Source organism: Lipotes vexillifer, unplaced genomic scaffold, assembly GCF_000442215.2.
Source record: "Lipotes vexillifer unplaced genomic scaffold, Lipotes_vexillifer_v1.1 scaffold611, whole genome shotgun sequence".
Taxonomy (NCBI): Eukaryota; Metazoa; Chordata; class Mammalia; order Artiodactyla; family Lipotidae; genus Lipotes; species Lipotes vexillifer.
The window spans coordinates 1,694,721-1,709,483 of NW_006785619.1; the positions used below are offsets into that span (position 1 = coordinate 1,694,721).

A 14,763-nucleotide genomic window follows, 5' to 3' on the forward strand; every position below is an offset into this window, starting at 1 on the left:
CGACGCTCACTAAGGGCCCAAACTCAGCTCACCTAAAATCCTTTCTAGAATAAGACAGGACACAAGTGCGGGCAGACAGCACTTGACCAGAATTTCTCAAGCCCCAATCTCATCCTGGGCGATCACATCATACCTGACCTCCCAGCACCAGTCACTGAACACCTACATTCTCCTGTCCACCTGGAAGTCACACAGCTGCCTCTGCCTTCCACAAAGTGCCTCTCACGTCTGCTTTTCTCGGTATCAGCCCCCTCTAACCTAGTGCGACGCCTGGCAGGTAACATGCTTGATACATGTATGTTAGCAAATAAATGAAGTAAACATTAAATGCTTTCACAACTACAAACAGTGAGAAATGCACTGAAAGAAAAGAACAGGATGCTACGAGAAGGATGGGCGGTTAGAGACCTCTCTGGAGAAATTACGTTCAATGCCTTGAGGGTAAGGACGAGCCAGCCAGAGATCACTGCAGGCAGTGAGTGGCAACAGCAGGCGCTGAAGGACCAGAGGCAGGACGAAGTGCAAGCAGCTGGTGCCGGGGGGGCCTCAGGAGAGGAGGTGAGGACACGCACGCAACAGGGAATGGACGGGTGGAGGGGTCAGGGAGCAAGGCGTGGCCCATGCTGTAGTCCAGGCTCTGAGAGAGATGATGGTAGGCTGAACTTGGAAGATCACAGAGGAGATGGTGGGGAAGGAAGATTCCAGATGTGTTTTGGTGGCAGGACCGCCTTGCTCTTAGGATGAACTTGGTATGGAGAATATGGCAGAGGGCGAGGGCAAGAACTCCTGGGATTTGGGCTTGGGCAGGCAAGTGGCTGGTGGCACCACTGGGAAGATGGGGAGAGAAGGGGGTTCTGTGGGTAGAAAGATGGACCCAAACTCTTCAAGTTTGGGGCGCCCGTGACAGGCTGAGGCAGAGATGTCAAGCGGACAGCGGACAGTCTGCTGCTAAGAAAAGAGGTCTGAAGGAGAAAAGGTAGATTTGGGAGTTGCTGACTTGCAGCTAGGATTTAAAGTTACGGGACTGGATGAGCCCCCTAAAGGGCGAATGACCAGAGATGGGCAAGCCCCAAGGAGCTGGGGCAGATGGAGGAGTTGGATAAGGAGGACGAGAAGGGGCTGGACGTAGGGGGGCCCAAGGTCAATGTCCTAAACTGAAGCACATTCTCCCCGTCCCTCCTCCTGTATATCTAGTGCAGACGTGGCCACGGGTTACTCAAGCCAGAAACTGGGAGTCGGCCTCCATGCCCCTCCCACATCCAGCTGCTGATTTACCGGAACCAGTCAGGACAGGCTTCCGGAGTCTTCAGTCCATCCCCCCTCTCCACTGCCCTGGTCTGTGCGACGACGCCCTACCGGGTTCCTTCCTCCAGCCTCACTCTCCCATTTCATCCTCCACCCCTGCAGCCACAATGTGCTTTCCAGTTACACCTTTGTCACGATTAACAGCCGTGTCTAAAACTAAGCAAGTTCCTTGCTCCTAGACTTAAAATCCTTCCATTTCTCCTACAGCTTGTAGGAAACGGTCCAAATAACAGCCCAGCGGCAGAACACACGGATGAAGAACTCTACCCAGAGAGTCAGAAACACCTGCCACCTACAAGCTGCGTGAACTTGGGTCTAGTTACCCATCTTCTCCCAGTCTCAGTTTGTTCCTCTGTGAAATGGAGCCAAGGTGACCTACCTTACAGAACCGAGGTGCCTAGGAAGCATGAAGTGCTCGGTGAAGGGACCTCCTATCACCTTCCCTAGACGCCAACTCTACAAACCAGCTGCATTTTCTCAAAGACACAAAGCTCTCAAGTCTCCATCCTTTTCTCTCTGCCAGGAGCCCCGCCTCCTTGCGAGCTCATAATGGCTTCTACATCTCCATCCCTTCCCCTACAACCTCTTCCTGTCCACCTGCCTCCAGGCTAAACAGGCCACTCCCTCCTCAAAGCTTCAAATCACGTATGTCAGACCCTGGGATGACACTTCCACTGTATATTCCCGCTGGACTAAGCTTCCGGGGACGTCTCTCTCCAGCATCGAACACACACGGGGTCCTGAGAGCAGATCCCTGGTGTCCCTGGGCCCCTCTGATCACCAGCTCAAATGGCTTCTTCTGCCTTCCCCACATCATGATGTCGGCCTGAGCATGGTCCCCGGCACACAGTAATTTTTTTTTTTTTAAACAAATATCCACTGAATGAACACAAAATTACCTACAAGAACAAGTCACGCCCATAACAAAAGAGAAGGAGCCCCACGCTGACTGCGGGGGTTTAGCCACAAGGGTCTGCAGCTCTTCCCCTGAAGGGGCAGCTCCTCTTCCACAGGGCAGGGTGGCAGGGACCCGCGACGCAGCCGCGGGTGAGGACCACTTTTTTTTTGTTTTTTTTAAGTAATAAACAAAAAATATAATCATAATGAGCCTGATTTTCAAATTTAACTTTAATAAGGGTAATCCAAAGCTAAATATTCAGATTTTTAAAAAATTAGTGCTTCAAACTTTCCGTTTTTTTTTTTGTTGTTGTTGTTTTTTTTAAATTCAAATACTTAAACTCAGGGTTAGTTTCTACCAATGAGTAAAATTATTGGGTAAAAGAGAAACACTTTGGGAACAAATGATTTGGGCCACACTGATCATATACGATTTCACTCAAAAATCAAGACCTAGGGCTTCCCTGGTGGTGCAGTGGTTGAGAGTCCGCCTGCCAATGCAGGGGACACGGGTTCGTGCCCCGGTCCGGGAGGATCCCACATGCCGCGGAGCGGCTGGGCCCTTGAGCCACGGCCGCTGGGCCTGCGTATCCGGAGCGTGTGCTCCGCAATGGGAGAGGCCACAACAGTGAGAGGCCCGCGTACTGCAAAAAACAGTGAGAGGCCCGCATACCGCAAAAAAAATAAATAAATAAAATAAAAATCAAGACCTAGGAAAACCTCTGTTTTTTCTTTTTTTTTTTTTTTGTGGTACGCAGGCCTCGCACCGCTGTGGCCTCTCCCGTGGCGGAGCACAGGCTCCGGACGCGCAGGCCCAGCGGCCATGGCTCACGGGCCCAGCCGCTCCGCGGCATGTGGGATCTTCCCGGACCGGGGCACGAACCCGTGTCCCCTGCATCGGTAGGCGGACTCTCAACCACTGCACCACCAGAGAAGCCCAAGAATGGCTTTGTTTATCCTCCTCCTCCATCCAGGAAAGGCTGGTTAGGCTGCTGGTGAGCACTGCAATTCATTACTTGGTTGTCCAGTGGCCTGAAAAGAGTTCCAAGTATTTTATACTAACAACTTATTAATCATAAACCCTACGCGGACAGTCAGAAATAAGATGAGCTCCACAGACCTGCGATCTCTAAGGGCACATTCACAGTTTGAGAGGAAAGAAAAAAAAAAAAAAAAAAAGCAACTGTAATCCTCTATCTCATAAAACTGCCATCAACAGTTTTACGTAAGGAATGGTATCGTCTACAGCCGGAATGCTTAACTGGCCCTTCTTCTAGCGGACAGTCTCAGGAGACAAGAGGAATACATGAGATTTTTGCATTCTTTAAATCTGTGCATGGGCCAAAATACTAGTGCTATTATTTCATTTGAAGTATTTAAGCCAGTTCTTCAGAAACTCTCTCTAGATAATAGAGCTGGAAACCAAAAAGGGGGGGAGAAAACTGTCTTCATGTTAACTTTAATACCCAGACACGATGATTAGGAGCTACAACACACACTCCTATCCTAGAGAAGCCTCTAGTCCCCAGCACTGTGCCAGGCACACGGTGGATTCTCAGTGCTCATTTAGATAGACTAAAAGACTGGTCTACTCTTAAGGTACACTAAAACGTTACTAACAGTTGAAAATGATTCCGAAACAAATATTTAACTGCTATGAATTCCCAGAGACAATCTTAACATCGAATAGTCTATATCCAGGGTACGGCTATTACATAGTAACAACAAATTTACAGTGGTTCCATAACTGGGTTGTAGAACCAATCTGTTAAATGTTCTAGAGTGTTTGGGAAGTTTGAGAAAACTTCCAGGAAGTTCAGCAGTTGACGGGGAGCGTGTGATTCAGGAAGAGAGCAATCTGCCCTCCCCCAAGCGCCAGCGTTAAGGTGACCTGAAATTTGTCTCCCTTACCCACCCTCCCCATCTGTACTTTCTGCCCCTGCAGAAGCCGAAGTTTGGGCACACAGGGAGCCCCACACCTCCCGCCAGCGCCTCCGGCACGGTTACTCCTGCTTTCTCCCGCGGGCAGGTCCCATGAATATGATTCATGCCCACCCCGGGCAGCACAGCATGACTGCCTGTCAGCGGGGCCTCGGGGCACTGGGAAGAAAAGAGGACCTGCGTGAGACAATGGCCAAGGAAATAAGCATTTATTGATTTTGTTTTTTATAATTAGAACAGCAGCAGCAACGAGGGTACAACAGCAACTATGGCAGCTGCAGAGGCAGCCACGGCGAGTGCAAGCCCAGGCAGGCAGCGTGTACTCAGGCACTTCCCGGGCCGGGTCAGGCTCTCGCTGCCTCGTCTGATACTCACGGTAACCCTGAGAACTAAGTGTCGCTGTCCCCACTGGACCTCGGGAACTGGAGGTGCTGTCCTCGGAAGCTGCTACTCCTCGAGCTCCCAACTCTGGTTAGAACTCAAGATAAAGAAATAGGAAAGAGTAGAATGTGCAACGACGTAGAAAACCTTCATCCACTGGACACGAAGACAATGAAACTGCATACAGAAACCGGATCAGACCTAAACCAGAGAGTCTAAAAGGCACTAAAAATAGGGTTAGGACCAGTGGATATAATCTACACGGAGATCCAATGATGACCGTTTTTATCAGTCGTGCTACTGAATACTAACGACTCACCGAAGGAAAAAAAAAGATTGGTTCAAAGTCTTCGAAGTCAGAACGTCATCATTTCTGTTATGCCAAGAAGGAAGGGAAGAATTCCGGGGCCACTAGGTGATGAAGGGAGACCCCAGTGGGGCAGCCCTCCCGCAGGCCGGGCCCTAGATCTCCCTGCTGATTCCCAGCCCCAAGTGAATTGCTGCCACCACGTTTCAAGTGCTGCTCCTACGAGACTGAAAAGGGTGGCGGGAGTTCTCTATCGACGACTAAAACTTGCTTCCTGTACTTCTCACACTGTCTCCGGTGGTCACCCTTCCAGACCCAGCAGCTGCCGCCCAGCACTCGTGGGGGGGTCAGAGAACCTAAGGGTACTTACTACCCTGTGAAGGACACGGCAGGTGTCCGCTAGCATTAGGGCAGATTACACACAACCGTCCCTCCGACACAGTTCGCATCAGGACCAAAGCCACAAACTGCCACCTCTATCATCACAGGCTCTTTTAGTCTAAAAACCCCGCCTACCACTTTGAGGTCAGGAACCTGCTTTGCTAATTCACTGCATCCTCCATTACTAGTTTATCCCAGGAGTCTAGAGTTTCAAAATACATTTGGAAGAAAACAGTCCTTTGGTTTACAGCAGAAACTTGTATGACCTCCTTTTTCTGCCTCTAGGAATTCTGTTCCTTTCTCTCCTGTGCTTGTTCTTTGATGGTTTTGGAAACCTCTCTTTACCCCCATCCCTCATCTTTCTCCTCAAAAGCCCGCACATTCTTCTAATGCTGTTTTCCTAACCTCATGACTCTACTTAGAAGCACAGGGCCCGCGGTAGCTCTTTGTCATCTCACTGAGAGGCACCGCCCACCTCAGTGTGTCAAAGGCCATCACGATTTGATCCGGAGGACCCCCTTCATCCACCGTCTTCCGACAAATCACTGAAAATACTAAAGCCCACGTTTCCATTTAAAACCCGTTACCCCTCCCTGGGGTTTGAATCCATGAGCACACGTTGAGGAGAACATCTCTGCTGGAGAAACATCGAATACTACCTACAACTTCGAAGACCTCCTGTGGCCACGGTGGATGGAAGGCCCTCCGGGGCGGGGAGAGATTGAGACCCCGACACTCGGGTCAGCTGGCTGACTCAACCAGAGGCCACCTCATGAGAGAGATGGACCAGGCACGTTTCCAGTGCCCAGGCAAGCAGACGGGAGGAGGGAGCCGGCTCCCTCAGGGAATGGTTTTGTCTAGGGTGGCCCTGTACCAGATCCTGCAGGTACAGAAAAGCACCTGGTCCACAGACCCCGAAGATCACGGCCCCACAGGAAAAAGCATCTGTGCTGCAGGAGAGGGAAGGCCATGGTGGGAGGGGCTGGGCGAGGCTGCTGCCCCTAGCTGCTGGGTGTGGAACACCCACCCACAGACTTCACGGTGCGCCCGTCTGGTGCCAGGAGTGGGGGAGTGATGGGGGCCCACAGGCTGGAAGTCTCTTAAACGGTTAGAAATCCAAGAGTTGGAGGAATGAATTTAAAGAGGGAGCTGTACTTTGGGAGAAAGTCCAGAAGATCGAGCGCTGACCTTTCAACAGAGCACAAGTCCCAGGCAGACCATAAGCTTCAAACTACCATCTATTAGCTCTTTCTCTCCCCACTTCCTCAACTCTCTCAGTACCCCCAAGGCCAAAGATGACTGACCTTGAAGATTTCTCCTGTGGACTAGTCATCCCAGCTCACGGAGCAACCTTCGGCATAATCTCTCCCTCCCTCCGCCCCCTTGCTTGCAGTCTCCTGCTTTCACAGTATGTGAGCCAGAACTGACCCCAGGAATCTTGGATTCAAACCGGTATGTTTCTTTAACATATTTTTAAAACACTTTTGAGATGGGTTTGGGTCTCAGCATTATGTTCCAAAAATCATGAGGGAAATTTTATAAGATGAATTTGACTTTACCTTTGAGTTTTTACTACTTGACAATTTCACTAAACAACTGGAAGGTTAGGTGATTTTGATTTATATTAGGCTTTTGGGGGGCCTCTTCACCATGGTGAGGCTGTATTCTTTCCTTCCTTCCATCTATCTATCTATCTATTTTTAAAGTACAGTCGATTTACAGGTTAGGCTGTATTTTAAACAGGGCTAAGGATTCAAACCATAAGGCCCAAATGTGTGAAGCTCAGTTTCAGGTTCAAGAAACAGGTTCTAACACTCCACTCTTCATATCAACGTGCACATATCAAGCCTTGTAGATAGTTTCATGGCTTTCAGTTCAAAAGAAAAGGGCAAGTAGCCAGATATGCACATAAATTCCAAACAAAAGGCATAATGATGAGACCAACATACGTGAGATAATTATGTAATTATTTGTTCACAAAATGTTAATGACTTGAAAAAAGAAAAAAAAAACAAACAAAAAACCTACTCCTCCTTGGAGTTCCTTAGAGTTGAAAATTTAAAGGTAACTCAAAGACAAAGGAGATATTACTGGGCACATCGATTCCTAACAATTCCCTTAGAGGGCTGTGTATCAAACGGCACTACTGGAAAAGGTAGTGACAGACCTTTTGCTCTGCGGTGCTTACGGGCTACGCATAAAAGAAGCAATGTGTAGGCAGTAGCGACTGAATTGTTTATGCGCTCAAACAGTTGCCTTGAAGGATAATAAAACTGAGCATGAAATGAAGGTTCATGCAGGTCTATGAGCAAAACAAAAACAAAAACCCAGAAACCAAGCCCCCGTCCTCCCAGGCCACCCTGCCAGGCCCCCCACCCCGCAAGTGCTTCCTCTGGGCTGAAACCCCTTGTGTTTGGAAGACCTACAGGCTTTATCCATTCACCTGGTGGCTCATGAAGACCAGAAACACTGTCATAGAAAGAAGCTCTCTGAATATTCTGAATCTCTAAAGCAGAGAAACAGCAAAAACAGGAGGACAGAAGAGCAAATACACAAACACTTCAGTTAGTGTGAAAGACATTCGACATCACAAGTCAACTTTGCAATCGGGCTACAAAAGCAGCTAGTCCAGGGCAGACCCCATGCAAACATTACTGTTTAGAGAATTTGCACATCTGGACAAAGTTCTGTATAAAATAAATGTATATAGCTGAAGCATTCCCAACTCCAGGTATGAGCATTATATCATATTCACGTCAAATGGTTACCCCCATGTAAACGCAGGATGAAATTTAAGAGTAGTAAGGTACTATTTGCGTTGTCTTTCATAAAATTAACCTCCAATTAGCAAATCAGGACAGGACTGCAGCAAGTGAGATTACTCTGGAAAAGGTAAATATTAGTGGCATTTACTGTCAAAAATTCACACTGCTGTGTAATTTTATTTCCCATCCAGATTTTGGAAATATAATTTACTTCAAATACAAACTACGAATAGGTAACTACCACTAAGGAAAACAAAATTCTATTGTAGCAAGTTCTATCGTACAAAATGTTAAAGCAACTTCAAATCATAACTAAGATGATACCTATTGATCATACCGTTACTCATGGAAATATCACAGGAGATACATTTACATGAAAATGTAATTTTTAGGTCTTTTCTTCCTTGTATGTTAGCCCCGAGAAGTGGCAAGAAATCCGTGTGCAGCTGCTAGAGAGATCGCAAAACATCTTTCAGCAAAAAAAGTAGGGCACTATGAATCTCTAGGGCAGGGCTGCCACCAATAAATCTTATTTCTCCTGGTTTGGCCTGGAGAAAACTCTAGCACAAAGTTTATTTTAACATGAAATGTTTTATACTCAAGGCATTGCACCTTCACAGGCAAACTATATTCATACATCATATACTCATACGTTCAGTCAACTTGTCATTTTCTGCCCCTGCACTGATGTGGCTGTGAAAAGAGAAGAATAATCCCATGCTTTTCCAGGGCTATTTTCTTTTCCTAGAGAAACTCCCCTTCTCCCAAGACGTCTCTACGTCCAGAGTGAGCACGGCGAGTTCTCCACCCTACGACCCTCTTCAACGTCCTGTGCCTGCCGCTGACCTCACGCGTGCAACATGCGGTCCTCGAAATCGCAGGAGCCTGGCATTAGGCTCTGCCTGCCCCTCCCTCAGATGGTGGGTCACCTCTGAGAGCCTGTCACTCAGATTAAACTGAGTAACCGTCGTCCACCTGAGCTGACGGATGGCAGGACTTCCCACTAAGAGAAGCGGTATCAGGAGAGCAAACACCCAGGATGAGTCCAGAGTGGGTGCTGGCACAGCCAGGTCACAATGGGGAGAGGATTTCCGCTCAGCCTATTTGGACAAAAGTGGCCACACGTGCTCCCAAGCTGGCCACGTGGAGAAAGGTGAGGGCCCCGGCAGGCCCTGAGCTGTGGGTCAAGGACAGGTGGACAGGGCTTGAACCAGGACGGGAGGGCCCCGCAGGCCACACGCCTTTCCTCTCAGAGCTTCTGTCATCAAGTGAGTAACCTGTCTGTAGCTAGTCCATGAAAAGCACAGAAAGGCAGGTAAGGGCTCCGCAGATGGGGTCCTACCTCTGAGACACGTCACCCGCACCTGTGACACGGAACATGCATCATATCATCACTGCAGCTGCAGCCCCCATCTCCACCCTCACCTGCCGGATCTCACATCCCTGGCACTTCTGACCCGCTGCCGCCAGAGGCCCTCCCATACCTGTACGGCGAGGCGGGGAGTTAAAGGAGCCTGGAAGGAGGAAGCCGAGGCACAGGCGCCTCGGTCCCGTTCCCGCCTGTGTGCGTGTCCTGAGTTTCCATCCGGAGGAAGGCCCTGGGCGGCAGGGAACACGCCGGTTGTGGTTCCCGAATCCACCTCACTGCCGACAAGCATGGGCGGTGAGCTTGTCCAGCGTGGCTGGACGTGCAGGGTCACAGGAACAGGTCACGGGCTCCAAAGGTGTTCCCCACAATATTGTTTTTGGTTAAGAAGTGAAAAGACAAGAGTCAAAGGTGGCTCACAATGTCAGGACCGGTGTGTAAGCCCGGGACCTGCGCTCACGATTCCCCAAACACCTGCTTCTCCTCTCGTTCAAAATGAAGAGAGAAAATCTGTTTTTGAGACTTTGGCGGTAAAATGCTAGTTTCCTCTGTTGCTCTTCTCCTTGGCTTTCCTTCCACGGCCACCTCGCGCTGAACTCCCTGCTTCCGGGGTCTTTCACCCCGATCCATCCAACAAACCACTGCCCGCTTTGCTCCTTCAAGTTCACACTGTGTCCCTACCCTGGCCCGTAAAACTACTGATGCCATTCAGTCAGTGAAGTCAAATTCACCTGAGACTGGCCACCGCGTTACTCCGCGCTCCGGCCTCATCCACCACCGGCCTCATTTCCCGCTCACTCCGCCTCCTGGCCCCAACCCTGCCCTAACGCCCCAACGGGACACTCACCCCGGGCTGGGATTTCCCACTTCTGCCCTGGGATCGTTCCTTCTACCGGCTTCACGCCCGCTTATTCCACACCAACATCACTCCTAGAAATGCCACACACACCCCGAGATGAGTGGGTTCGCAGAAACCTACTCACCCTCCATGGTTAAGGCCCCAACAGGAAGTGAATGTTCGTCAGTGGGTGCTGGGAGACTGCCCGGCCCTGAGCACGTGCTCAGGAAATGCTGGCTTTCTTTGTTTATTCAACAAAGTGTTATTTTTCGAGGACAAGGAAAACTGCCTCATCCTTCATGACATTTAACCTTAGCACCCCAGGAACAAGGCAGTCCCCGCTCAGCTGTCCCCGTGGCATTCATCTCAGGGGTCTGCGACACTCAGCCGTCTGTCCACACGTCACACTTCCTTTGCTCTGAGATCTGAGCGGAGCCAGGAGGAGGGGTGGGCGTGGTGGGCTCCGTGGGCCACACTGCCTGGGGCAGCACAACTCCAGATTGAACACAGCATTTCTGATGGGCAGCGTTACTCCTTCCTCCTCTTTTTGTGACGTTTCCTGTGTACCTTTCCCACTGACCTGTGCTGGTCTTCCCAGCCCTGTGGACCCGGTGGCCATCAGAGCTCAGGGTCCCTTTTTCCACGCTAGATCCATTTCTCAGACCCACTCTCACACTTCCCAGAACAGGGCCAAGAGTCCCTCAGCTGCGTGGGCACCGCAGGCACCACCTTAGGGTCCTGCTCTCGCCTCAGTCCTCACAGGCCCCCCTAGGCTGACCAGGTCACCACAGGTGACAGCGAGCACGCAGCACCCAGGTGAAGACCTCCATCCAATGGAACAGTGATTAAAAGCTTCTGTTTTACTTGCTGGAAACCTAACCCTTCCCCCAGTCCCTCCCTGTACACAGTCTCACGCACAAGATCTCTCCCCAGGACACGTGCGTGTACGTGTGCAGTGTGCCCACCCCTGCAGGCTCCCTCGCACTTGTTGGAGCCAATGTACGTGACCTTGACTAGGCTGTCTTTGGTAGGGTCATCATCCGCCTGCTCACTTTCTCTGTGGTGGCTCTCCTCTTTCGGTCTCTTTCCTTTTGTCCTGATTGCCCTAAGCCCTCTGACATGCCTTCTGGGTTTCTTTCTCTCTACCTGAGGAGACAGCTAGACGGCAAGGTCTTGAGATGCTACAGAAAAAGCAGAAGTGAGCGAGGTAACTGACAGGCCTGGCCTCAGGGTCAAAGCCTAGGCAGGGGCAGATCCAGAGCTAAACTAAGGTACTGCATGACCTGAGGCCAAGTGAAGCGGTGAGGACAAGCAGGACCAAAGTGTAGAGAGAGCTAAATGCCAGAAGATGCTGGTCCCACTATACGTTCAGACACACAGCTGCTTTGGTCTTCTGGTACCAGCAAAATCTCTAGTCTATGATAAAATCACCAAAACCTTCACCTGAGGTTCATGTAAACAAGAGAACTATGAGGACTGACGGAAATAAAAACAACTGATCTATATGCAGATGGTCTGAGTTTATTCACCAGCCACTTCGGCGCGTGTGTGGAGGGTAGGGCACCGGGGGAGGACGCAGCTCAGCTGACCTGGACACAACACAGAGAAGATGCACAAGGCTTCTCAGGTTTTGTATCCCAACACCCTTGGATTACAACTGCACTGGGACCAGGGTGGCCTGAGGCAAATGTGTAGTTCTTTATGGCTCTGCTACTAGAATGTTCCTACAGCACCTGACCAAGAAGGCAGATGTCTTATTACCCAAGTTTTCTTAAAGTGGGTAAATTCCGATACAATGGCAGCCCTGCTCTAGGGAAAATAAACAGCTTTGAAGTAAAAAAGTCTACACACATCTATAAGTAAAAGAACCATATATAAGCCTTAACTGTAAAAGATTCGGCCAAGTTTGATTACAAACGCAAGCACATTCTCACCATCCTTCCAGAGCTCCGCCACAAATCTGTCAGAGGACTGATGCAGGAGGGTGGCCACGTTGTCATTCAGGGGGTCCATATTCTTCATCAGCCACTCGTCCGCCTTATAGTCCACCTGCCGGGCCAGAGCCGGGTGCGGCAAGAGGGAAAAAACAAAAACAAGAAACATTTCCAGCCTTAACCTAAAACGTTCACAGGACACCCCCACCCAGGGGGAGGATGGCAACTGCAGGCTCAACCCAAGATTCCCGGAGCCCCACCCTGTTCCCTCCCCAACAACCAATCAGAAGAAAGTCACACACCCTGCAGCCCCCACCCCAAATTTTACCTATAAAAACCTTTCCCCCAGGGGCTTCCCCGGTGGCGCAGTGGTTGAGAGTCCGCCTGCTGATGCAGGGGGACACGGGTTCGGGCCCCGGCCTGGGAAGATCCCACATGCTGCGGAGCGGCTGGGCCCGTGAGCCATGGCCGCTGAGCCCGCGCGTCCGGAGCCTGTGCTCCGCAACGGGAGAGGCCACAGCAGTGAGAGGCCCGCATACCGCAAAAAAAAAAAAAAAAAAAAAAATCTTTCCCCCAAACTCTCGGGGGCTCAGGGGTTTTGAGCACGAGCCACCCGTTCTCCTCGCGTGGCCCTGCAACAAACCTTTCTCTGTACTTACCCCGTTCCACCCCCCCAAATAAGTTCATAGAACAATCCAAAAAATGGGTTGTCTCGAAGCAAGTGCATTTGTAATATGTACTATATTTAAGGGGTTGTAAGTGTATATCAGCACATTTGTTACAACCTTCATCAAATGCAGCAAAATCTCAAACACAGCACTTTTAATGGAGTTCTTTCACTCTTACCTTCCCTGCATAATGTATAATGCAAAAGTCAGCTTTGTCTTTCAGTTGACGAGGTTTCTGAAACTTGGAGTGGGACCCTTGCTCTTGAACTAGTTTTTCAACAAAGGTCTTATCTGTGGCTTTAGGGAACCAGCACTCTTCATCCAAAAGGGCCAGCACGCCAGGAGGGTTAGCCTGATAACAGAGGCAAGAAGAACTGACACGTTTTGCACGTCACTGTACATACAAGGATGTTTTCCACTGGGTTTGGCAGCTTAACTTCCAAAACAGTTAGAGCTTCGTGAAGATCTGTGCAAATCAAACTGCTAGGGTAGCAGGTAATGGCAAATCGTAACTATGATGCAAACACTGAGATCTCAAACTGCTCAAAAAGTACTGGTAAGAAAAGGGATGAGTACTGTATCTCACAAACTTATAAAAAACTAATTCCAAGTAGATAACTTCCCCCAAAGTAGCAAATAAAAGACACCAGAAAGGAACTGAAAGTGTAGAGACAAAACTGAATCTTTATATTCAATGACTGGCTGGATAAATTGTTATAAACCCTCAACTAGCTGAAATGCTTCAGATATTTCACACCCTAGTCAATTTAAGTTTCTATTTAAGTGGTGATTAAATAAAACGAGCACTTCACACTTGGTGAAATATTTAAAACTATTGTTAAGTAGAATATATGGAAGGTGATGAGGTAATTTATCAATTACTTCACTGGTTTGTTTTATCAACAAATAAAAGAGCCTTTATTTCACTCAACTAGTTCACTGAAAAAAGCCTTAGAGACTTAAAGACACGGAGACATAAGATAGATTAGTGGCCCAGGGGCTGGGGGAGGGGAACAGGAGTGACTGCCAAGGGTAGGACGTTTCCCTCTGGGATGATGAAAATGTTGTGGAATTAGACAGCGGTAATGGTTGTACAACTCTGTGAATATACTGAAATTCACTGAATTATATACTTTAAAAGGGTGAATTTTAGGATAGTGAATTATGTCTCAAATTTAAAAAAAAAAAAATGCCCAGAGCCTGCCATTCTCTGGGAGCTCAGAAATCAATGGGACGACTTCTTTTTTGGAGGAAAGTGGGGTACACATGAAAGCTAAATGAAATATCTAAACAATGATGGCCTATGTTACAGTGCTCCGGGGGTCATCGTTTATTGCCATATTGCAAATATGGCGAGTTTCTGATACGAGACTGAGCGTACCAATCCTAGGGCACAAGGATGAAATCAGCTTTTGGAATTAATCTCTTAAGACCAGTTTTCCTCAACTCACAAGGCCTTTATGTTTACTGCAGAAGAGCTGGCTCTGCGCAAATATTGCTTAAAAAGTAACTGGAGGCTCTAGTTAAACACGAATGAAACAGTGTAATAATGTGGTCACAGGAAGGCAGAGGTTAACAGAACAGACCAGGCAGAAGCAGCAGAGAGAATCCTCCCCGCTCCGGGAGCCCAGGACTGAGACCCTTACTCCCTGGCTGTCTAGTTCGTGGCCCCTCTACCTGAAAGGATTTGCAGGGTTCAGAGCTGCTGAAAGAACATTATAATCAAAGGCCTCTAGGCTTAGGTGACCCTAGGGTGCAGGATGGCATTTAACCCAATTTACCCACTCATCTGACAACTTTGAGAAATGAAGTTCTGGATTAAGATAATTGAAACACCCATCTTTCTGCCATAATTTTTTACGTTTTTAATCTGTTTCAATGAAAATATTTCTAAATTCTGAAAAAGGAGCCAAATATAATTTAATCTTTTCTAAAGGACTAAGTGACAGCATGATTCAGAAGATCAATAATTTTGTCTCC

The 14,763-nt window shown here is 48.9% G+C and overlaps 1 protein-coding gene across 1 annotated transcript in view; it reads right to left on the minus strand.

Moving 5' to 3' along the window:
- MYH10 (myosin heavy chain 10) overlaps positions 1-14,763 on the minus strand; it is a 137,786-nt gene that overhangs the window by 37,940 nt on the left and 85,083 nt on the right. Inside the window, exons 15-17 of the mRNA XM_007457828.1 lie at positions 12,962-13,135; positions 12,116-12,230; positions 7,656-7,718 (exon numbers count right to left, since the gene is read on the minus strand). Coding sequence (XP_007457890.1) covers positions 7,656-7,718; positions 12,116-12,230; positions 12,962-13,135 — 352 coding nt within the window. The remainder of the gene's footprint in view (positions 1-7,655; positions 7,719-12,115; positions 12,231-12,961; positions 13,136-14,763) is intronic.